Source organism: Porites lutea, chromosome 4, assembly GCF_958299795.1.
Source record: "Porites lutea chromosome 4, jaPorLute2.1, whole genome shotgun sequence".
Lineage (NCBI taxonomy): Eukaryota > Metazoa > Cnidaria > Anthozoa > Scleractinia > Poritidae > Porites > Porites lutea.
Window position 1 is genome coordinate 26,531,352 of NC_133204.1, and position 24,613 is coordinate 26,555,964.

The 24,613-nt window shown below is 38.6% G+C and overlaps 2 protein-coding genes across 2 annotated transcripts; both read right to left on the minus strand.

Annotated features, from left to right (window-relative positions):
• Positions 1 to 525: 525 nt before the first annotated feature.
• On the minus strand, positions 526 to 3,522 carry LOC140935721 (uncharacterized). Its single transcript, XM_073385294.1, has 3 exons — positions 3,313 to 3,522; positions 1,349 to 1,990; positions 526 to 794 (listed from the first exon to the last, which is right to left on the minus strand). The coding sequence occupies exons 1-3, from the start codon at positions 3,383 to 3,385 to the stop codon at positions 535 to 537; spliced, it is 975 nt and encodes a 324-aa protein (XP_073241395.1). The 5' UTR covers positions 3,386 to 3,522; the 3' UTR covers positions 526 to 534.
• Positions 3,523 to 13,714: 10,192 nt separating this feature from the next.
• Positions 13,715 to 15,780, minus strand: LOC140935188 (histamine H2 receptor-like). The gene has a single exon (XM_073384725.1). It carries the CDS (start codon positions 15,151 to 15,153, stop codon positions 14,176 to 14,178), a length of 978 nt encoding a protein of 325 aa, XP_073240826.1. The 5' UTR covers positions 15,154 to 15,780; the 3' UTR covers positions 13,715 to 14,175.
• Between the last annotated feature and the right edge of the window lie 8,833 nt (positions 15,781 to 24,613).

Consider the following 24,613-nt stretch of genomic DNA (forward strand, 5'->3'; position numbering starts at 1 on the left):
CAGACCTTCTGAGCGGACTAAAATTTTTTTAAAATAACATCAGTCTATGTTCCCGTCTATATTAGTGAGCTCACTAGAACTTAATAACAGTGTAACATAGCTAGCTATTTATCTATTTAGTTCTCGTACCATAGCTAAATGAGTATTTAACACTTACTTAATGCTATGCATTCTTATTAAAAAATAACTAACGTATTTATGGCTATTTTCCCGCAGCTAGATGTAGTTTACGCTCAATGAACTGATGTGTAGTCATTGAACTACTGGTGTGGTTATTGATCTGTTGTGTACTTATTGAACTGCTGTGTCGTTATTGAACTAACAAAAAGGAAAACTAAGAAACTACGACACCGACGGCAACGACCAATTCAGTTTTGGTTTAAGTCACTACGAGTTTAACTAACAAAGAAAAAAAAGTATGTAGGACGATATAGGTGTTTGGCGATCCCACTATAACTTTTGAAGCATTTTTTGTTGTCTCCTTAAAACTACAGAAAACAATTAACAGTTTGAAAAATAGCCCATGAGTTCTCCTTAGTTAAGCTCATTGTAATACTGCTTCAATTTGAAATAGCTTGCAGGTCTTGAAGTTTCGTCAAAAGGTCTTCGGTAAAGCTGGCAGTAGCCTGCAGGAGATCGACCGATGCTTGTTTCTTCAGTAGAGGCGGACTTACACTCGGTCATACGAGAACAGCGTAACAAACACTCCATCACTGTAGACGCTTTGGATGTTTTTACGACATCGCTTTGTAGCTGTTCTCCGACAGCGAAGACTGGTTGGAAAAATCTTTGATCTACAAATGATAAAGTAAAGAGATTGCTTCCTTAAAATTTTAATTTAGGGTTCGGGTACAGCTTTGCCATAAATATTCATGTTTTAGCAATTCGCCCGGCTTTTTCCTTTGCTCGAGCCACCTCGCTGTTTTTCCTACTCACTTCATTTTAGGCGGAGCCCCCCTCTCCCCCCCCCCCCCCCCACTATCTGAACGCCTGGTACAGGCTTTCCAAGGTTTGATCGAGTTCTTGTTTAAAGACGACACCTTATATGTCTTATTGAACATGGTACTTTTGCAAGCAAAGCATCATAGTCATATAAGGAAACTCATAAAATCACCAAGGAATGATAACACAAGGAAGTCGGGCAAAAAAAATGTAAACATCTACTCCAAAACTTCACTTGTATTGCGTTATAAACCGTCTCTTAAGACATTCACTTCCCTCGCTTCAATTTGACGTTGGACAAGTTAACTGAAAAGAGGTCTAGTAACAAACCCCGACTGAAAGAGACTAGGCACTATCCAGTCACATGTCTCATTTAGAGCAGTTTACTACGACACGTCTTACTTACAAGTGTTCAAAGTTCTGTTTTGAACCGCTATAATTTCCTTTTGGCTGAGCGATTTATTGTAAATCTGAAGACAGCAGATGCGACCTTTTAAGTATCTTCGGTCAGTGGTGCTTGCTTTAGCTCCCACCCTTACATCATACTGTGTGCTTTGTTCTTCGCCTCCGGTTATCTCATGAGCCACTTCAGATCCATTTATCCAAATCTTTACGACGCCAGATGAAAAATTGTAAGAGGTACCAACATAGTTCCAGGTTCCAGGTTCCAGGCTGGACGAAACAGCATATTTTGCAAGTGCTCTATCTGCACGTCTTGATGGTCTAGCAAACAACCTTCCATTTACAACCCAGAAGTGAAATCCCCAGACATCAGATCCGAAGTTAACAATCGGTCCATCATCGTTTTCTTGGTTAAGCCAGGCAAGAATTGTTATGGAGTATCTTGTGTCCAGGCCTCCGTTGTTGGGTATCTCGATGTAACTGCCAAAGCTACCAGAAAACTGGTACGAGCCTTGTGGATGTCCAAAGGGGCCTGGTGCAAGGTGTACGCCGTTTGGTTCTCCCGGTTGGTTTTTGTTAGGACTGATGTCGTGCGTCAAATGTTGAGCATTGAGTGGATAAAAGGCCGTAGGAACTGGAAGATCGTCTGCCAGTAGAATTGATCATATCGCAATTAATAAATCACTTTAACCCCCCCACCCCCCCCCCCCCCCCACACACACACACACACACACACACACACACACACACACAATCAATTTTATCGATGTCACCATTTTTTTCTACGTGGTTCTTTTCGCAGGAAAACAGTAATGTCGACAACGCCACAAGGTCAAAAAATGAAGATAAAATGCTCCCCAAATCATATGTGATTAACGGATCACTGAACTGCGGCCTTATTGTTATGCATCTTTTATTTCTTCTCAGTTACTTTGCCTTGGTCCTGATTTATACACCCCAATCACGCGCCAAGAATCATTAACTAAAAACATCATTAATTTGTGACATTCTGGTATTTTCCCCGACACGATCGATCGGAAGCTGTCTGCTTTGACCCGTTGACGGTTCCAGATGTTACACTACTTGGGATCAAGTACTTGATATCGGGTCCAAGTTGGGGCATTTACGTTCGGTCCGAACCTGATCTTGTGCTGTTTTGGTGTTTTAAATCACTTAAAAAACCCCTTCTAATGTTATCTTATGGTACTGCTCCACCCGTAGTGTAACGTTTCTGTATTTCCTATTACTTGTTTCAATTCTAATGAATAACTCCGTCTGGTAGAGTGTTTTTTCATAACGATAACCAATAGTTTTGAACGCAGTAATGTACGTTCGCATTGATACACACAATCGCGAGTTGAATAGTTTTTATCGAAGTCCCTTAATCGAGGTCAAAAAAGAATTTTCTTTGCCAGGTATGGTCCCTGTTACTGAGGCTAACAATCAGACGAGTTTATGGGTAGTTTGTAGCCCCTGAATTTGAATGTTGTTCCATGATTTGCTACACAAGGCTACAGAAGAGGACATTTCTTGAACGAATGTACAATTTTGCGTTTACGGAGTTCGCTTTTCAGTCAAATATCCGCATCCTGTTGGGTAATAATATTACCAGGTAGCAGCTGCCTCGAAAAGAGAATATGCAAATCTATTTTCTGTTAATTCCGATCTGAGTTTAACACCAAAATCAATTAACATTTTCTAAAAATCAGCGTAAAAAAAACTTTGTAAGAGTCACAGTAGCATCAAAAGTTTGTCAAAAATAACGACGCCCAAAGCGAGAGGCTCAGTTTAGATGTAAAACTTTTCATTCGCCGAACCTAGTGACTAAAATATAAGAAATATTTGGAAATTTTAAGGAAAGTTGCTTTTAAAAGAAGTTTGCGGGCGAATTAAGTATGGAATCCGAATACCGAGTGACCTGAATTGTCAAGAAAAGGTCTGTTGAAGTTGGGCGGGTTAGAAACTTACCTGTTTTTCCTTGACATGAAAAAATCAGAATGATCCGAAGTGGAAAAACCGATGTCAACAAATTTGAAGTCATTTCAGCCGAAAAATTTGAGACAGTCTTGTAGCGTTTGATCGCCTAACCCTCAGCAGTCGGGATGAATACATAAAATAACTTTTCATGAACTGTTGTAACACTCTGAACCTCGGTTTAGAAATTTTTACTCCCCGCATTTATTACATTCATTTAAATGCAAATCTAAGTCAATCAACTATACAGGGACAATTCCATCTCAGTAAAGAGTCTGTAAAATGAGATTGAGAATCATTTTTCTACTGATCAATTATTTATGCCACGAAACACTTTTTTTCTCATGTATGTATTTTTATTTATTTTTCAAAATTAGGTTGAGATGTCCATTGAGTATTGTCCTACCCAAGTAAATCAAATTTTGGAAACGAGCTGATTCAGCTTAACATCATAACGAAGGCCTAACAAATCCTAGGCCACTACTGGGTTTAAAACATTTCAGGAATGACCTGATCAAATAGATTCAGTTTGCTAGTAGGTCAGCAAAAAAAGGAGTCGAAATAGGACCTTGGCGTCTCTACCAATAGACAACGTCTCATTTAAGGGTTGGAAATAAAAAAATGCTAAGCTAAATGTTTCTTTTGTATCATCGATGCCTTGGGCATACGAATTAGTATTAACTCAACGCCTGTTTCTTTTTCTGTCATAAAAATCATCACAACATTTCCTGCAACAGTCACTTGGAAAACGAAAACATGTTTTGTAAGGCTGATTATCCGGGGGGGTCCATTTTTGACAGGAAAGGTACCCCTTTCATAATACTTTCTATTGAAAAATGGTACCCCTTGCAGACAAAAATCAATATAACTAGTTTATAACTTTGCATCCTTTTTAACTACGGCATATTACAGCTTTCACAACATGAACTATTTCACTCAAATCGATGTATTGCACTTGTGGGAATCCAACACACGATATCGCAGAGAAAAGTTAATTATGATTTTTTCATACATTATCGAGGTGCTTGAAAGAATGACTGTTACAGAATGACGGTTACTTCCATTCAGGGGACATCTGTACTGTCGCAATTTGTAATAATGGTCGCACTTTGTAATACCTGTCGCAATTTCTAATAAATTCATCACACTTTGTAATACCTGTCTTCAAAGTGTCGCACTTTGTAATAAAAAAGCTATCACAATTTGTAAAAACTCTCCATCGCACTTTGTAATAAACTAAGCTGTCGCAATTTGCATTAATTCCATCGCGCTTTGTAATAATTTTTTGAGAGTGATTCGACTTACTTCGTCAACATTAACATAATGCCAAAATATGAATGGTACTTTCTAAACAAAGATGATGACGTCTGCAAGCACGTAACTTACAAAATTACTTTTAAAATTCATATCTCCGCTCATTCCTAAACATTTTTTCTCTTTAATTAATGTTGATTAGTCATCTGACGTACGAAATTCTGTATTCTTAAACCTTGCTATTGTACTAGATGGTTTGCATGCAATGGTTACCTTGGGGGGCGTACTCCCTTATATAGCCAATACGGGGATGTGCCGCTGGACAATGCATTGTCAGAGTACAGAATCTAGACACACTAGACACAAACGAGCCATTATTAAAAGGCATTTAATTTCCACAAATCGTAACACCCATCCTTACATCATTCAAATCTGAGGACACCAGGAAAGCTTTCCTTTTTAGATCTTATATATATCAGGTCGACACAATGCCGTCCTTGTCTGACGCGCAATCTTAAAAGAAGTAATAGTGGCTTCCATATTTTGGCCAACTTAATCAGACGAGGCCTGGAAAAATTCAAAATATAATTTACTGCAAATGAACAAAAATGTCACCAGTGGCAAACCGTCCATCCACAACAGCACATAAACACAAAATCCAATTGGTCGCTGGCCAATACTTTTGTATGTACCTGTTTTAATAAGACTCACTTGGGGTCATACACTGAGCCGGCTGGCCATTTGGTTCATTATTCTCTCTTGATTTGGTCCCATATAGGAGCAAAAGGAGTATCATTCCATCTTAAAACAGTTTTTTTTCTATGGAGCCCTCTAAAGCAAATACCGTGGGGATAGTAAAAAATTCTCCTTCCCCGCGTACAACTCGTAAGACCTTGAAACTCTTCCGAGCGTGTTCAGGATTATTTTTTTTCACAAAATGCAGAGGATAATAAACCAAACTATCCATTACTACCTGAGTTACCCTATGTAAGGACCAAACCAAAGACACAAAGCCAACAAGGTAAAAAATGATACCCTATTTGAGGTTCGAGATCCTCAGCGGTAATTACCTACCTAACCCATACATGTATATGGGATTATCCCCCCCCCCTCCCCGCCACCCCGAAAACTTCACGTGTCACGTGGCAAGCAAAAATGGAGTGGGACGACGAATGCCAGGTTATTCATGAATTTTCTGTTGTTAACAGGAGCTTTCATGTCTTTCATAAAAGCGATTCTCGTTGGTCACGTGATTAATTAAGGCAAAAAAATTTATAACGGAAGATATAAGAAAATAATCTAAGTTTATAACAAAGTGAGGTGGAATTATGACAAATTGCAACAGCTTAGTTCATTACAAATTGCGACAGCTTTTTTATTACAAAGTGTGACCCAGTTTATTACCAGTCGCGACAAGTATTACAATGCGACGGATTTATTATAACAAGTTGCGACAGGTATTACAATGCGATGGATTTATTACAAATTGCGACAGGTATTACAAAGTGCGATGATTATTACAAATTGCGACAGTACAACATCTCTATTCGTGGGACACTTGCCTTAGTCCCGAGGGTGTCTCCTGAATAGAAGACCAACCACTACAGAGAAAAACGCAATCCTCAGTCACAGTACTTCTAGACGTTAGAAAACGTTGGAGATGTTGAACTTAGCTCAATTTCACATCAGCTTTCTCTTATTGTAATACTCTTTGTCTTTAGAATGTCCAGTGGTATCCAGACTCACTAAGAATGGTACCCTGTTAAGTTGACAGTAACCTCTAGACCTTTGACCAATGCTTCTTTTTTCAACAGCAGCGGACTTGCACTCAGTCAAACGGGAACAGTATAACAAACATTCCATCACTGTGGAGGCTTTGTATGTGATAATTAGGTCGTCTTGTTGCTGTTGTCTGGACGCCGTGACAGTTTCAAAATGGCCAAAGATGAATATGGAATCTTCTTGATATATAAATTTAGAAACAACAAAAACGACCGTTTATAATGTTATTTTATCGGTCTAAAACAAACTATAAATACTACTTCCCAACTGCTGCGGTTGCTACTACTAATACTACCAAGCAACTAAAAGACTAATAATATAATGTTGCTGATAATGATAATGATGATGATGATAATATACTGCACTTGCACTCCAGCAAATTGTCTCTCCCCTGGTATCACTACTTTCGGACTTCTTTTAAACAAGCTTAGTTGCGGCTAGGTAGCTTTCTGCAAGTAACAGAACTCGCTTTGCTTTACACATTGATTTCCTGTCAATTGTTTCATTTTAGACCCCCTCAACTCAAAAAAAAATCTCTTTGGTACTTTTCCATTAAAAAGGAAATTTACAGCAAAAACGAGTGGATTAGGAAGTATTTTTGCAAAGTAAAGTGGCACCAAGCATCGGAAATTTGGTTCCAAAACGTTGCAGCCCAGTCTGAAAAAGCCTTTTGCCTTACAGTATTACCAGAGGCACCTTAAGGAATTAAGAAAAACTAGTAATCATGATAGGCTTAAGCTGCTAACGCCGAACTCACATGTGTTCAAAGTTCTGTTCTGGACAGCGATGATTTCCTGTTGACTGAGTGATTTGTTGTAAATCTGAAGACAGCAGATGCGACCTTTTAAGTACCTTGGGTCTGTGGTGCTGTCTTTAGCTCCCATCCGTACATTGTACTGGGTACTTTGTTCTTCGCTTCCAGATATTGCCTGAGCCACCTCAGATCCGTTTATCCAAAGCCTTACGATGCCAGACGAAAAATTATATGAGGTACCAACATAGTGCCAGTTTTTCGAAAGGTTATAGGGCGTAATAGCATATTCTAAACTTCCGAGAGCGCGTTTAGATGGCGGAACATACAACCCTCCATTTACAATCCAGAAGTGAAATCCCCAGACATCTTCTCCGTAGTTTACTATCGGCACATTTTCGTTTTCGTGGTTGATCCAGGCAAGAATTGTTATTGAGCATCTCGTGTCCAGGCCACCATTGTTGGGTATCTCGATGTAACTGGAAAAGCTACCAGAAAACCTGTACGAGCCTTGAGGATTTCCAAAGGGGCCTGGTGCAAAGCGTGCGCCGTTTGGTATTCCAGGTGGGTTTTTGTTGGGGCTGATGTCACGTGTCTCGTGTAGACCATTGAGTGGATACAAAGCAGCAGGAACTGGGAGTTCTTCTGCTAGGAGAAATAAAAAAAAACAGTAATTATAGAAACTTTTAGAATAACCTATCCCTCAATCTTATTCGAAAAAAATTCATCCATCACTAGAAGTACCTGACATGACTTGATGACAAATTCGATCTCAAGAAACGGCGAATTGTACATTTTACGAAAAGATAGCGGGGCCACAGGATCATCGTATCTAAATGTTAAAAACGGTTCCTGGCTTAAAATTTCCAAAAAAATACAAGCTTTCGATTGCCTGAACTGATGTCTTCAACGGGCGAAATGATTTGAAAATGAAAAATTCTAAAATGTAGTGTGTTAAAAATACAGTTGAATAAAATAGAATAAAAATTATTCAATATTTCATTGAAAATTTTTGTTAAAAAGAACACTTCATTGTTTCTGGACAAGGCAAGAATTATTGTCCGCATTAGGTGTTTACGTACTGTGCCAGGATTCCAAAAACGTTCTAACACAATAATTGCCTTTGTCAATAATGGAGGCGTTGTCATAATCAATTTCGAGGTTGTGGGACTAAGCATGATCGGCGATCCTGGATCCTTTAACCGCTGTTTTTACATTGTTGAGACACGTGTTCTTTTTTCGTTGTAGTGAATGATCTGTCGATTTCTCCAATATAGCTTCAAGAGCAGTTGCCGCATGGAATTTTGTAGACAACGTCAGGTTGCAGATCCAAGAAGGGGTTGTGACTTTGGAGTCGAGGATTGGCGGCTAAAGGCTCCAGGATCGCCAATCATATGCCTAAGATAAGAGTTTCAGCCAGCCTCGTTTTCGTGCCGCATCAAAAAGACATCTAAGAAGTTGTCAATAAAAAATTTGAAAAAAATTTCCAAACTAATATTTTAAAAAGCTAGTTTCCGAGTGTAAACAGTTAAATGCTTTCTGTTGCAGTTAGTTGCAGGTTCACTTATTTTCTTCTATAAACTTGACTCAGTGGACTATTAAATGCGGGACTGGGAGTTAATCATACGGCAAATAATATTGAAGAAATACTTCTCAGAGCGAAAAATAGTGTGATCAGCCAATTAAGATGGCATGGAATATAAGTGAAGTCGCATTTTGGATTGACTAGGACTCAGCTCAGTCGCTCTCGTCATGATTTTATATGACACCATATCTCGTAATGACAGAAACCAATTTTTACAAAGCTTTCTTGTGAGGAGCTATAAACAGCTATCAAAAAAATGCTGTCAAAAAATGTTAAAAGAAAAAAAAAACACCAGCAACAACATCAATAAAGTGCGAAAAAACCCCTTTTGGGAATGATCTTAAGCGTATAACCGAAATTTCTTTAAGAATCATGAATTTATATTGGCAGGTGAAAGTTTTTGAGCCAATTGATATTTATGTTTGAGATGAGAAATATGCTCTTATCTTACTGGGTAACAGTCTCGGTTTTGCCGATCCTAGTGCTGTGAAAACAGATACATAACTTTCGCCATTATCTTCTTTTTACCTGTCTTGGTTTGAGAACACAATATCAGGGAGATGACAACCTGGAAAAGCCATAACGAACAATGTTAAAATGGAGTTATCTTTATACCTACTACAAACAATGTTGTCATTATTTTTTTCTCCCTTACCTCCAACAGCCACATTGAATATATGAAAATATATGAGTATCTCGGTTAAGTGAGTTTTGCTCAGAAATACCTTATTTTTAAACGTGACTCAGATTTGTCCGAAACGCTCGGGACTTGTCTACTCACCAGTTGAGAGTACTCAGTTAGGTTTTCATTTTAGGTGGGAGCCGACTGAATAAAATCCCTCAACAAAACAAAACAAAGTAAATTATATTACTGCATTAGCAGTTAGTACTATTTATTTTAGAATTGGCATTCGTCCTGATCATATTTAAAAAAGCAAGAAAACAGGGGTTTGGCCTTCACGAATTACTCTCTTACCTCTTTTCAAAACACTGACATTCTGGAAAATAACATCAGGTGCTACTACATCCAGCTACTATTTCTGATAAAAGGACTCTGAAAAATTAGTAATCAACATGATCAATTTCAATCTAACACTTTCTAACCTTATGCAAATAGAAAGCACAACTAATGGTGCAATGACTGAAGTTTTTCTTAAGACCCTCAGCGGCCCGGAAACCTAATAACGACCCCATTAGAAAGAATCTATGCATCCGGTTAAGTCAGGTGGTACAAAAACGCCCCATGGAGCGCGTAAATGGCACTGGGACAAGACAAACAAAGAGCTCACACAATGGAATATGAAATAACTATTACTAACTTTCTCAGAAAAAATGTAGTGGTTCTTTATTAAGCGGAAATTGTGAGATGCAAAGATCATGGAGGTCCCTCAAAAATGGTAAAAATAATGATCCGTTTATCCTATCACAAGACAAAAGGTAGACACACACTGCATCACTTTCGTGAGTACCGAAATAAACAACTTCAAGGATCTGAGAAAAGACACACTTTATCCAAGCGACAATCTGCACAAAAGTTCTTATTGAGTCCTACTGGAGACGGGACTGCCATTTTACGTGGTGTCTCGAGCCACGCGAAAGTCTAGCTCCAGGGAAGGAAGTCCCTTCATTGCTCATTCATTTTATAAACCTTTATAAAACCTTTATAAACCGTGCAAACGGACGCAACATTGTTGGATGTTACATGTCGCGTCCGTTTGCACACCCTGTTGCATGTTGTTGGATGTTGTTGCGTGTTGTTGCACAAAGCTTGAAAGCTGTCAAACTTTCCAGCCAACAACTCCCAACATTTTTTTTGTTCCGTGATCGCCGAAGCGTAGCGCAACAATGTTGGATCCGTTTGCACAACTCTTCCAACATTGTTGGGGCCGCGCACGCGCATTACGCATGGTTTACAAAGACTTATGGGTTGTATCCTTCCCACGATGCACTGCAGGTCCCAACATTGTTGGGAGTTGTTGCATCCGTTTGCAGGCAGCCTGAATATTGGTCCAGTCTAATAGCAACTGGTTGCACACGAAGCACTTAGGTCTTAAGAATCCGTTTTAAACATGATCGAATTGGACTGTACAAGAGGGGATTATTTGAGGTGCGGAGAAAACCGGAGTACTAGGGAAAAAATTTCTAGGAGCAAGGAAGTGGACCAACAAGAAATACAACCCTCATACGACATTGATAACAATAATAATAACAATACACATTAATGGGAGGTAACTACTACAGTCTCAGGCAAAATTTGGTGAGTTACCTGTGATAAACAACATTGGGAGGGAGTGGAGACGTGTAAGAAGGAAAAAAAAAACAGCGTTCAGTGCAAGTGTCCCTATCCCTCTCTCCACGACATAAAGTAACAACTGAATAGGATGTCAGTCATAGAAGATTGCTTGTCTTCAGTGTTATAATGTCTGTAATGACACTTACTACCGGGACTCAGTGATAAAACAGTCTCTTGGGTAGCTTTAGCAACGACGATGGCGACCGTAACCACAAGGTCAAATTAAAAACAAACTATAACTGTGAAAAAAAATTAGGTGCTGATTATATTATATTATATATATTCTCCTTGCGACCACTCTCGTAAGCGACCAGCTCTAGTTAAGACCACCTTTGTGAAACCCCGTTTGAAGTGTGGCTTAATCTTTGTAATGAAAAGCCCTGTAAAGCGACCACTACCGTAACCGACCACGAACACCTTTGGGATCACCAAACTAGACTTTTCCGTTGTTTTTAAGCTCTCGTAAGGATCCACTCAGAGTCTTCTTATTTGGGATTATTCTGGTCTAAAAAAAACTGAATTGTTTATTTGGTTTTTCGTCGGGGAAAGTGTCGCAAAGAGATTCATCGATTGCTGCGTTTTTGCTCGTTTTTGACAGGCTCTTACGGCGGACTACAGGAAAATCATTTAACCTTTCAAATTTTTAACTATTCATGTTTTTCCACTGCCGCCACAAAATGAAATACAGCTGCTATCAAGATTCTCCTGTTATTCGAAGCTGGTTTGTTTATTTGGTTTTTCGGTTGAGGAAAGCGACGCCACGGGATTCAACGAAAGTGATTGTTGAACAGGCAGGGTTTTACGGCAGTGTACAGGGAAGATTCTGACCTCACTTGTTCGCTTTGAGGAGCTGCCTCCCATGCAAGGCCGAGTGAGCGTGAGTAATTTTTGCAGTTTTTGTCTCATTTTAGTTTTGTTGTAAAGTCGGGCTTAATTATTTCATGTCATGACTTGAGACAGAGACGATGTCAATTGCCTCGCGTTAATAATACACCAGTTAAGTTGATTTTCTGGTTGTGAATTAAAAGAAAAATTTCTTAGAGAATACCTGCAAGTTCTAGTGATTGCCGATAAAAAGTAAGGACAATTACCGAAAGTCTTGCCTCGAGGCTCGGTCACCTATTTTAAAAGCCACGCAGGCTAAACAAACTAACAAACACAAAGAAAACCCAAATTTTCGGAAACATTTCAGTCACTCTACTTACTGTCTTGAATAAAAAGTGTTGTTGTTGTTGTACATGTCTCATACATTTTGTTCATGTTTTGATTGTCAGTCTTAATTTTGTAAGGGGTTGAGCTTTTCTTTTTCCCTTTCGCGGACCGCGTCAGGTTAAAGTGTGAGCGAAATGTGTGAAAATGGTTTAAGCACGGCGTGTAATTTTCGCCTGTGTTTCCAAATTAGAAAAGATTATAAAACGACTACGAGAACGAGATTTTCCCAAGGTAGTGTGCGCTTGCGCGAACCATCGTCATTTTGGTGGGAAAATGCAATGGCCATTGTCATTCTACAACGAGTTTTAGCGAGAATGTCCTAGTGGCGAAAAAAAGTTATCAAATGTTAGAAATTTCATCATTTAGCGATCGGGAGAGAGCTTAACCTCTGTCAACGGAAATAAGCGTGCTAACTTTTTGGTGAAAAAAAGTACCATGAAGCTTTCCGGGTGCCTGTTTTTAGAAAAATAGGCGAGAAAACTCAAAATAAAATGTTGTCCTCGTCCACGAATCCAAAGCTCTTTGTCAACTCATTTTGTTCATTCTCGCCGAAAAAAAAAAGTATATAAGCGATTTGTGGATTATTTTACCTACAAAATAACTTCGCCTTTTTGTAGTACATATTGATATTGCGTTGTTGCGTTTATAATTTATAATTGTTGATGTCGCCGCCCGGTTAGCTCAATGGGATAAGTGCCGGTGTGCTGAGCAGGAGGCCGTAGGTTCAAACCGTGTTCGGATCAACACTCAGGGTCTTTAAATAACTGAGGAGAAAGTGCTGCCTTTGCAATAGCACCTGCAAACGGTTAGACTTTCTAGTCTTCTCGGATAAGGACGATAAACCGTAGGCCCCGTCTCAGAAGCCCTCGCACATGTAATAAATCTGTGGGACGTTAAAGAACTCACACACTCTTCGTAAAGAGTAGGGCACTGCCCGTTGTAGTGGTCTATCTTACTTTCTCACTCATGTCTGCGGGCATCATTACTAATTCCATCATTACTTGTAAACTGTACCTTAAAAAGTCTGGCAAGGTCCCCCAACCAGTGTTGTAAATTGTCCCTGAAAAGCCCCGAGGGGAGTGGATAGTAATATATTTACAATAACGATTACAATTTACAATGTCTAGCGCATATTTAGCCGTATTTAAATACACAACACGCAAAGGGCAGTTTATGTAAACTGAAAAATTATGGTTATTCATATGGGGAAAGGTTGAAAAAGTCATCAACCTTCCTGGGTCTTTTCGCCAGAAGACACAAATAGTACAACTTACAGTAAACGTTACTGAGTATCAGAAATTGTGATGTATATTATTATTATTATTATTATTAAAAAAAAAGTTTCCTTCAATCACTGACGATCGTGATTTTAGCACCAACTCTCGCGTTTCCATGGCAACCGAGTTTTAACAGCCATTTTTTCAAAATTCTAATTATTTTTCTAAAAAGCGTTCTTTTTCTACATTTTCTTTTCCATGTGATTGTTTTCGACATCGATATTGGAGAGTATGTCTTCGGACAATATATAAAGCACTTAGCTGGGAAAGAGATAGTCCTCGAATCGCAGACAGTATGTCGTAAAACAGCTGTTGTTCTTGCAGTTGTCTATCGACAGTATACTGAAGTGTTACAGCGATGAGTGGTGTACCTATAAGTTGTGGGCGGTTAAGTTTTTCTTGACTCCTCTTTATGCAGAGGAAACTGAAAGTTACTTAGCCATGAAATTACAAAGCAAATCGTACCTTATCTGTCCAACCTGAAGTAAGAGGGATATAACAAAACCTTTGGAACAGTGAAAAGAACAACATCGTTCGGATTTCCTCGTTTTACATAATTTAACGCAAGAGAAAATGAGTTGTCCAAATATATAAAAACATAAGCTGTTAGTCACTTGGGTTCGAAGTTCTTTCAAAAAACAAAATGTATAAACAGGTACAAAAAGTTATAAGCAGGGCAACTCTCACTTAGTTATATAGCTTATTACCCCCTAGAAGTCCCTGTTACGCTTTCCCTTTGGATAGTCTGAGTGTCATGTCCCCTGACTGGGCAGCGACACTTAAACGTGTCTTTTATCGCTATTCGAATCTCGGCGACCCGCCAAAAGTAAACCAAGGGATTTAGCGACGAGTTTATAAACGTTATTGTCCCTGTAAACTGCAGCGCAATATATTTGTTCACACTGTTATCAGTTAGTTGTATAACAATGGCTGTGCAGATGTACGGAAAATAAAAAAGGAATAACAAGAAACAGACGTAAAAAGTGTTGATAGCCGATCTCGTCAATCGAGCAAAATGCATTTGCGATGAAACATGCCGCCGCGCATGAACTTGTGCTTGTGTGTTTATTTGGGCTTGATGTCGCTTGACAACACTGTAGATTCTAGAATACATCAGTACAACGACAAACAATGAAATGGCAAAGGACAATATTGCAGCAAGGTAGTATACTGTAGTGCTTTGTGTCCATACGAAGCCCAGTAAACTTGACATCAGCCAAGAGAGAGCGATAGTAACTATGACTTTCTTATTGGTGACTATGATTGGATATCGCATGTGCAGATGAAATACGAGGTACCTATCCACACTGATGATAGTGGCGGTTGAAAAAGAAGCGGAAGACAAAATCACAGAAAGAACATCGAAGGCATCTTTAAGCGCGCTCGGGCCACCTTTTTCGGTTCCCAGGTAAAAAACGCTCCAAACAACTTGTAGCGGTTGAGTCAGTGAACCGACGAAGAAATCCGTTAAGGCCAGTCCAAAGAGCAGAGTTAAAGATGGCGAATGTAGAGCTGGAGTCCTCCAGATCACGAACATTATGACGCTATTACCAAAAGCTGCTGTGAAAGAGAAACACGCATTGGTAACGCAGTTCACGATAGTATAAGATCTTAGTTTCACGATGTCGTCTTCACTTATAGACAGGTTGGGGTAACCATAACTCAGTTTGAAGTTCTCCATGTTAAATATATAACTCACAGAATAGTAAGAAGAGGAATTAATAATAATGCAAGCAATCGTTTTTAAGGCCAATATGTACCGCAGTTAAACGATTATGGAAATTCTCTTCACCTGTCAGCGTAAGAACAGTGTATGATTGATCAATTTATTTGATTAACATTTTTGCTTTCAGTTATGAGGAAAGATAACTATCAATTGAAAAAAAAAACTCTTTGCTCAAAACACCTTTGCTTTAATAAGGTAGACTAGTTAAGAATTTTGGTGTAAGCTGGCATTGAAAACTCATAGATTACAAACGAAAAACTGATACTAATTCAAGACTATTCTTCAACGCCAAAGCACCATCCAGTTTTATTAAACTTAAGAACCTCGGGTAAACTGATGGCCTTAGATGGCCGCAAAGCAATCGAAAAGATCGTTTTATATCCCAGTAGCCGTGCCTAGCACCAAAGACGTTAAACAAAATGTTTACTATAACTTTAATAGCAACTTACAGTAGGTCCGTTCTTTTTTCTTTTGAAATTTAGATTAAAATTTATAGTAAATTAAACATTGTGTATTTTATACCGACTAATATCGGTTATAACATATTATACTGATTTCTACATCTTAATTTAGGTATGTTGCAGGGCATAAAAACAAGAGAAAGCTAAGTGCGTTTTTACTTCAAATAAGTATGGTTGAATGAAAAGTGACTCTTATGACGTTTATTCACAGAATAAATACTTGATATTAATATTGAAAAGCAGTCTATGTTTGCTTTTCTTATGGGAAAACGAAACATACATAATTAAAGAGACAGTTGCAGCTGCCAAAGGGACGTTCAGTTCACGAGACAAAAATAGTTAAGTTTTCACAGAAAAGTCGCTTATTTTTCCACACACATTTTCTGTTTTGTTCATGATACATTTCCTTTGCTAATACAAGGGAGAGTTTGTTTTTAAATGAATATTATCATCTTTTATTTTGTATGAAGTTTCTTAGTACTCATGGCCTATGTTTGCTTTCACAGGGAGATTGTGTTGGAATTAATCATAACACATTAGTGGATATTATCAGGAAACCACTACTAAACGTCTCACGTTTATTATACTCTTACTATTTGTAGCTTAAAAGCTCGTTTTGGTTTCATTTTGAAGAAGTTGAGTAAACAGCCGGCTTAACGATTAACATTCTCAATTTACTGTAAATCATAAATCATATATTAGTTCTGGAAACAAAACTACCCCTCAAGGCGAATACGAACATTAAGTTTTACATTGTGAAAAAAGAAAAAAAAAATGACTGTTCCCAAACATCATGGTGAACTACTATTTAAAATTGACTTTTGTACGGTAGAGCATAGTTAGTAGAGGAGAATGGTTATGAAAGGCGGCAAAATCAATTATAAAAACAGCGATGCTCAAAGTTAATGTTGGTAGCTCCATGACGGTGCACAAACCTTTCTTTTCTGTCGGAAAATTGTGATGGAATAGATTAATGCCACGTTTTTATTGGTGAATACGATGAAAATGTTCAGAATGCTAATGAACGTTGTGCACCTTCAGCTCCGCAAAAACATATAACTAAGGAGTCTGACGGGTTTCATAACCATTGCACTCCATTAACTATGGGTAGAGCGATTCTTTATCTCGATACCAGTACCAATGGTAAATTTTTACCACCAAAAATACATTTGATATTTCATGAATTTAAAGATAATTTCCAGTAGATGTAACCTCTCTGCGGACAGGGAGATCGTTTTTGTTTGCGATTCAAAGTATTAGTCAGATAAAAAAAACCTTGTAGATAGTCTCCTGGAAGGCGTTGCAAGAGGTAGGGTAGAAATGGAAAAAAGAGAGCGGGAATATTGCCCCACTCACCCATCTCCTCTTTCTGCACCTGCCACGTTTAGTTTACTTAAATAAAGGAATATACAGTGATTATCAGGAGGGGGAACTGGTATGAGTACAATTTGGCAAAAGATTAACTTGAACCATCTTCCCCAGCGTATGAGGGCTCAAATAGCTCCCCTCCCTCCACGTTAACGCCGACAAATAAGCCAAGTCTTTCAAAGTTTCTTTTTTTCTTACTTAAATGAAGCTTTATGGCAAAAATCAGTAAGAAATTATGAACTAAAAACTTAACTAATGTAAACTACAGGTTAAAAGTTTAAAATGTAAAATAGAATATAAAAATATAAGAGATAAAAAAACCTTGTTAATAGCCTCCTTTAAGGGCATTGCAGAGGTTGAGAAGAAAAGGAAAAGGAAGGGAGAACTCCCCCTCCCCCTAATCTCTCCTTTTAGCACCTGTCACTTTAGTAATGGGGTATGTAATAATTATCGAGGGATGGGGAGGGGGCTCTGGTATGAGTTCCTATTAGGCAAAAGGTTAACCTTAAGCCGAGTCTTTTGAAGTGTCTACACTGGAGTTTTGTGATGCAAATATAGACTGACAAAAATTCAGTGAATCAAGAATTTTAGAAAGAAATGTTTTGCTTGCGTTCCGAAGAGCCGCAGATGTGTGGCGAAAAGATCAAGTGTCACGTTCAAGTTACCGACCTACTACAGCCGGGGAATACTAACGGAAGCGAACGAAAACGACATTGAATCGAAGATTGCCGTATTTCAAGATCCTAAATTGTGAGAGGTTAATTGAACCCGATTCAACGCGACTTTGATGGGTGAGAAGGAAGGAAATAAAATGTGCAAGAAACGCATAATTATTTCTAGTTATTACCTCACATTAAAAAGTATAAGAAGATTTAAAGAGAAGCCATCTGTCCGACGTAAAAAGCCGTCTATGATTTGGCTGGCCTAAAAAGTGCTGAGCTTAAACAAGAAGTTGAGCGAGGTTCAACTTTTACGCGTACGATCGGCGACCCTTCATGTATTGCCTCTATTTTATTTGCGAACGAAAATTTTACGCACGTACGCACATACAAATTACGCGACACTAGAAATCAACCCTAAAAGAGAAGACTTTGTGTGTGTGGTTACCCCTATTCGCTGAATGTGAGACCACAGTGAAGACGGAAAAATGACAATGCATGTGTTAATATTTTCTTTTCCCCAGAATATCATATACCAACTACTTTTAAAATATCCGGCATTCAAATAAGTACATTAAAACAAGCGATCAAGGTATATTAAAAATGTTAATCATTTTATCCAAGAAACGTTAATTTTGTCCCCAAAATTGACACGTGCGAACCCGTGTAACAGTATGTACGTAGTTGGTGATCGTACTAGACCCCCTCTACCCCCTCTACCAATGTATGTACCTTGCACCTTTTGCGAGTTTGTATATTCTAGATGATCCCAGTTCGTAACATTTACACTGCAAAACATCGATCGAATCTGCCCTATGGTTCTATGAATAATAGGAGACGGTACAATGGACCATATACAGCGTACCTTCTTGAAATCCATGACGACAGATTTTCTTTGTAAACTAGTTGCTGATCTTATGGAACAAGAAGAAATTTTTGGATATCCTTCACTGCCACACATCTATTATGAAAAATCACTTGACACCAGTTTAGCTTCCAATCAGTTGTCGTCAATGCGCCTGTGTTATAATCAGGGATGATTTCAAGCTCTGAATTAATAAATATATAGCAAACTAAGAAAGACGACAAGAAATGCAAACTTAAAAATATATTTTGCTTTAGTTGATGAACTTCCGCAGAAACGCGAGCAATGATAAGCGATAGCTCCACATTTTATCTAGGAAACTGCTGATCAGGAACGTCGCAACCAAGGAACTTGCACAAAGGTTTCCAGCCTTGCTTCAAGTTGTAAATCCTTTCGGATGACCGCTTGCACTCGCTCGTTGTGTTGGTGATATCGCTTTTTGGTGACAACAATGGATTTTGAATTCATAGCGCCAAATGAAGCAAATATCTAGGGAAACAAAAAGGACACTCGACAATCGTGTGCATTTTTGAGAAGACGAGGCAATGTCCTCCATGGCTTGTAAAAAGTTCCATTTGTTTTTCTTAGCTCTGCACCCACATGTCTTCGTTATCCCTTACGTTATCTCCTTTACAGTAAAAATCGACCCATTGTTTGCAATGGAATTTCTGTGTTTCAAATGATCAAAGACTGTGAAACCTAAGATCCTAAGAGCTTTAGCCAAAGATTTGGTCCAGTTTTGATTTCAACTCTAGTTTCAGCTTTCTTTTGTACTCTCTTGTAATTTTTTTATTTTTTTTTTACCATTATTTTTATTACTATTATTATTTTATATATCATCATTATCATTATTGTTATTATTATTATTATTATTAGCGACATGGAACTCGCCCATTGCCACACTGGAGACACACTTCATAGGCAGTTTTTTTTACTCTATGGTGTTCCATTGCAAGGAAACCATTGAGCAAGACCATAAGTAACGAAGATGGTCATTATGTTGTATTTCCATTCCACCTATATTTGATTTTCGCTAGTTATAGCTTTGAGTGCAGTACCGCCCACACAATTATACTCTTATGAATATGCATTCGTCGCAGGAGCATTTGACAATAACTTATGCAAAATGAGTATATTATGGGGTCTAAATTTTCTCAGGCAAACACCTTTCTTTAGAACTACTATCACGCTTCTTGCAAAGTTTCTCATCTGTTCTCGGCCTAATAATCTCCTAACAAACAACTTTTTTATATTGAACAGTGGGTCAGTTACCATTTTTTAACGATCTTCGATAAACAATTAATTAACAATTAATGAATGAGGCTGAGTGTCTTATGAAGAATTTTGGAGATCGAGGAGGATGTTATCCGTCGACGCCGTAGGCCGAGGCGGATAACACCCTCCGAGATCTCCATAATTCTTCATATGATACGAAAGCCGAATTCAATAATTGTTTTATTATTCATTCAAAATAGCTAAACATAGCTTACCTTCATCGATCAAATCGATGTTAAGTTCATCTTCGATAGTGCACGTTAAGGGTTGTGCAGCTCCGCTAATATTCTCCAAATAGCATGCTAGATGTTGCCCTTCGAGTTGTCTCCTTGCTGTTCTTGTCATGTTTTTAGTTATTATTTCGCCTAGTTCTTACTCCTGGAACGAGTGAAATGTCCGCCATTTTTGTTTTCACAACCAAAACTACTCAACCTCGTCCCCAGGTCTTCTCGGTTAACGGTGCATTAACCTGCAAGAGGGCTGCACTTTTGACGTCATCGGTTAATTAAACGCAAAATTCTTCCAAATTTGATCATCAGTAGCTGGTTATGGTGAGTTATGTGTGTGCTTTTAGCCAACAGAATCGGGGAAATATTTTGAATGAATAATAAATGGTGATTAACACTTGAGCCTCGTTCTTCATGCTGGACCGTAGGGTGCCTGACAAAAACACGCCGTTTACTCAACGCCTATACCACAAATTGATTTTGCAAGTTATTAGGCATTAATCAAGACGTTTCGCAACCTCGTTCCCAGGGTTCTCTCATACGTTGCGTTGGACGTTGCGGCCTGTCGAGGATTCGGATCTGTACCGAGTTTGTCCAATCTGCTGTCCAGAATACAACTACTTAAAATCACCACCAAATATGTTCTCGAAGTCGGCTCTATCAGTGCTCTTTGTTTCTCAGCTCACCCGTCCACGAACAACTGATGGAGCGCGGTTTTCTGTGCTCTAAGCGATTTTCTTTCTTGACGACTATATAACATCCTCTCGTTGGGATTGCGGGAAGAGTTAAGTTACATTCGCAAAAGACATTCTTGTCGATTACCAAAACGACTTCAGGCAAAGCCGATCATTCGAGACCCAATTAGCTAACCCCATCGAGTACCTGACCACCAGGCCCACCAATATCAAACTGACCAACTAATACTTGCTTTTTTTTTTCAAAGCCTTTGACACTGTCGCATACAAGCAATTGCTACTAAAGTTCGATTATTATGGTATTCGTATTGTACATATTGACCGTGGGAAGTTAGTTAATGCTCCAAACCCATAACCCTTTAGATAAAAGCGAATAACTAGACCAGAATTATTGTGAGGAAAAGGGGTAAGGGATGAAGTACTTCAAATATGGACAGCAGGTCACTTTTCTCTACATATTGGTGTAAAAATCCGAAATCTACAAGTGGATAGGTGATAATCCTCCAGGGAAGTGACAGCTGATAATCCTCTCAAGGGGGTGATAATCCCCCAGGGTAGTGAGAGGTGAAAATCCTCTCTAGGGGGTAATAATGTCCCAAGGTTGTGAGTGGAAGTGATAATCCCCCTTGGGTACTGGAGAAGTGGAAAGACCTCTCTGATGTCTAATTCCCCGGTTTAAGTTGGCAACAAGAGTCTACGGGGCAAAGGGTGACCTGTATGGGAGCACTTCAACCCAAACCCATGTTTATTAAATTGCCAACAACTCAATACAGATATGGTCAGTAATTTCAGTTAGTATTGCGTGCTTGCTGCCCGTCAGGAAAAACCCTCATTTACCTTTGAGGGAAACCTGAACCCTCCCGAAAGTAGAGCGAGACCATTAACATGAACCTCGAGGGAGAGAGGTCAGACGAAAATATATTAATACAAGTTGTAAATATATGACGACTAAACTTTTATCAACGTAATAATCAAAATATAAGGCCCAAAGTAACGAAGTGCACAAGCATGTTTCGATGCCAGCTAAGAATCATTCCACATCAATAAACTATGCTAGGGCAAACTCTGGAAGCAAAGGATCATCAATCTTATACTTAGGTGTTACCCTGTCTAGTCTCTGAACTGGAAGGAATATACACTGCATGTTAAGAACATAGCTAATAGTTGGCTAGGGTTTATTAAAAGGAATTTTCATTCATGCCTTGAAAGAGCCAGGGAGCACGAGTATGGCAGCGTTGCCTGGGACCCCAGCATATAGGAACTACCAGATAAACTGACTCGAAAGCGTACAGAGACGTGCCGACCGATTTGTCACAACGACGTACAGCCATGAGAAAGGCTGTGTTGTGCGCACACTTCATCGCCTAATTGTGCAATCTCTTCAACACAGGAGGCGAATGGCAAGACTGGGCCTTATTTAGAAAGCTGTACATAATACAGCTGCGATCATTATTCCATCCCATGTCTAACACACCGCAACTCTGAATTTCCATCCGCCTAAATTCATCCCTGGCCAAGGACAACTAACAATTGAAACTCTCTACCACCTAACGTTTTAAACATTGATTCGACTGACAGTTTAAAGCTTACTGCAACGCTTTTTTAAAAATAATCTGGCTTATTCGCTGAATTTAAACTTTGCGTGTTTGATAGATTATTTATTTTTTTAATATTATTTATGTATTTATGTATGTATGTAGTTATATTTTTTTTATTACTTCAATATTTTTATTGCTTGCGATGTTTCCCCTTAGGGGTATTTTTTTCTCCTTACGAGCCTTGCGTAACAGGAACCTCAATATTGGCCCCTTTAGTTTTAAGCCTTAACAGGAAACTGCGACCAATTTTTTAAATACTATTGAATCTTTGGTGGCTAATAGGGAGGAAAAATTCCCTTGAGAAGAAGAGAGAGACAGAGCCATCAAAAAGGGACGACATTCTCCGGTCATCGTCTAGCCGGAAGAGCTGTAGATTAGCAGTATCATCCTTAGAGAACAGAGAATAAGATGCAGACTGAGGCGAAGAGGAAGTGCTAACACCCTGTCATTCTCTTCAGGGACAGGAGATTTAAATTTCTCGACCGTGATTGAAGTGCCCTCTAAACTGCAATTTTTTTTTCACCTTCTAGGTTTTCATGAGGCGTTACTTTTGTTTCACCTGCGTCATTTACGCATCCACTTGGCACAACGCTTATGCTGTTAGATAGGGTGATGCGCACGTACATATCTTCCTTGGAAATAATCAGTCTTACGTACTTCATTTCTTAAATTTCTTTCATTTTCGTCATCAATATTAACTGCTGTCTGTGCAGTTTGACTACTTTCATTTTATTACCATTATTACTTTATCATTTTTAAAAAAATTAAAGCAAATTTTCTTTTGAAATTTTTTAATACCTTGTATTTACTTTGCTTTGTCCATTATTTAGAGTTTCAAAATTACCTTTATCTTTACCAATAGCATTATCTTCACTTTGGTTTCTTTAATTGCTTCTATTAACATTATTGATGTCATTGTTTTCATTGTCAATTAATGTTTATTTTGGTTTGTTTGGATGAAATCTGTGCTGAACAATTAGTTTCAGAGAGGAGTTTGCATTTTTCGGGAAGGCCAAGATGGCCGACCGGAAAGCTCGAGGCCTAACTTTCAACACTCATAATATGACCCCGAGAGAATTAAAGAAAGCCATCTATGGGGGAATTGAGTCAAATGTGACCGTTTTTTAAGATCTGGGAAATGGCGAGTTCTTAATTGAGGTTGCAAATCAACAGGATAAGGAGCCACTGATAAAAGAAGGCTTCGACTTCCATGTCTCTTGTTATCAACCTCAAGACAAGTTTACTGTTGTCAGCATTTCTATTTTGCGTTCTTATATCGAGGACGATGAATTTAAAAAGATGCTAAGTCAGTATGGTGAAATAAAGAGAGAAGTAATTCGTTTGAAAGATAAAGCTGATCTTGCTTTTGCGGGTTTAGAAAATGGAAATCGTTTAGTCAAGGTGCTTTGGAAAAGAAAACGATCCCGTACTCGTTACGAATCGGCGATGATTGGTGCCGCATAATTCATAAAGATCAACATTCGTTTGCAGCGAGTGCAATGAGCTTGGCCTTACAAGGCAAAGTTGTATGGAATGCCGTTTGTATCAAAAATACTTCTTACCACATATAAACCTTTACATTAAATGTATAAAACATTTTGTTTTATGAATAAAACTTCTTAATTTTAGTCTTAAGGTTATAGTGCACAATTAAAACTTGTTACAAAATATATAAAACTTGCTGAAAAATATAAAACTTTTCACGATATATAAAACTTGTCACGCAATCCTGAAAGGTGCAGGGGCGGTTGCTTGGCAAAGGGTTTTAGTCCCCCATTTTACATGCATTTTGCGCGATGAATTCAAACGATTTATTGAAGAACTTCCCTACGAAGAGTTGAGGCAAAGTATTTTTACAGAAGAATTAGAAGTTGCGGATCGGTTACTTGCCCTTTCAGAAAGGATTTGGCACGAATTTTGTGTTTACTGCGGCCTTCCTCTTGACCTTGCATTGCCTTCGTCGACGGGTTCGGGTTGGCATCGAAAACTATTGTCATCACGGCCTTCCTCAAGCCAATTTACGCGCTCTCTAGTTAGACCTTCGTACAATTTAAGGAGTTGTTTGATCAGCTCAGTTATGTCCTCACTGATATCGCAGTTCAGAGACTCAAAGATGCGAAGGAAAAACACAAATTGGCAGCAAATCCTTTCTGAAAGGGCAAGTAACCGATCCGCAACTTCTAATTCTTCAGTAAAAATACTTTGCCTCAACTCTTCGTAGGGAAGTTCTTCAATAAATCGTTTGAATTCATCGCGCAAAATGCATG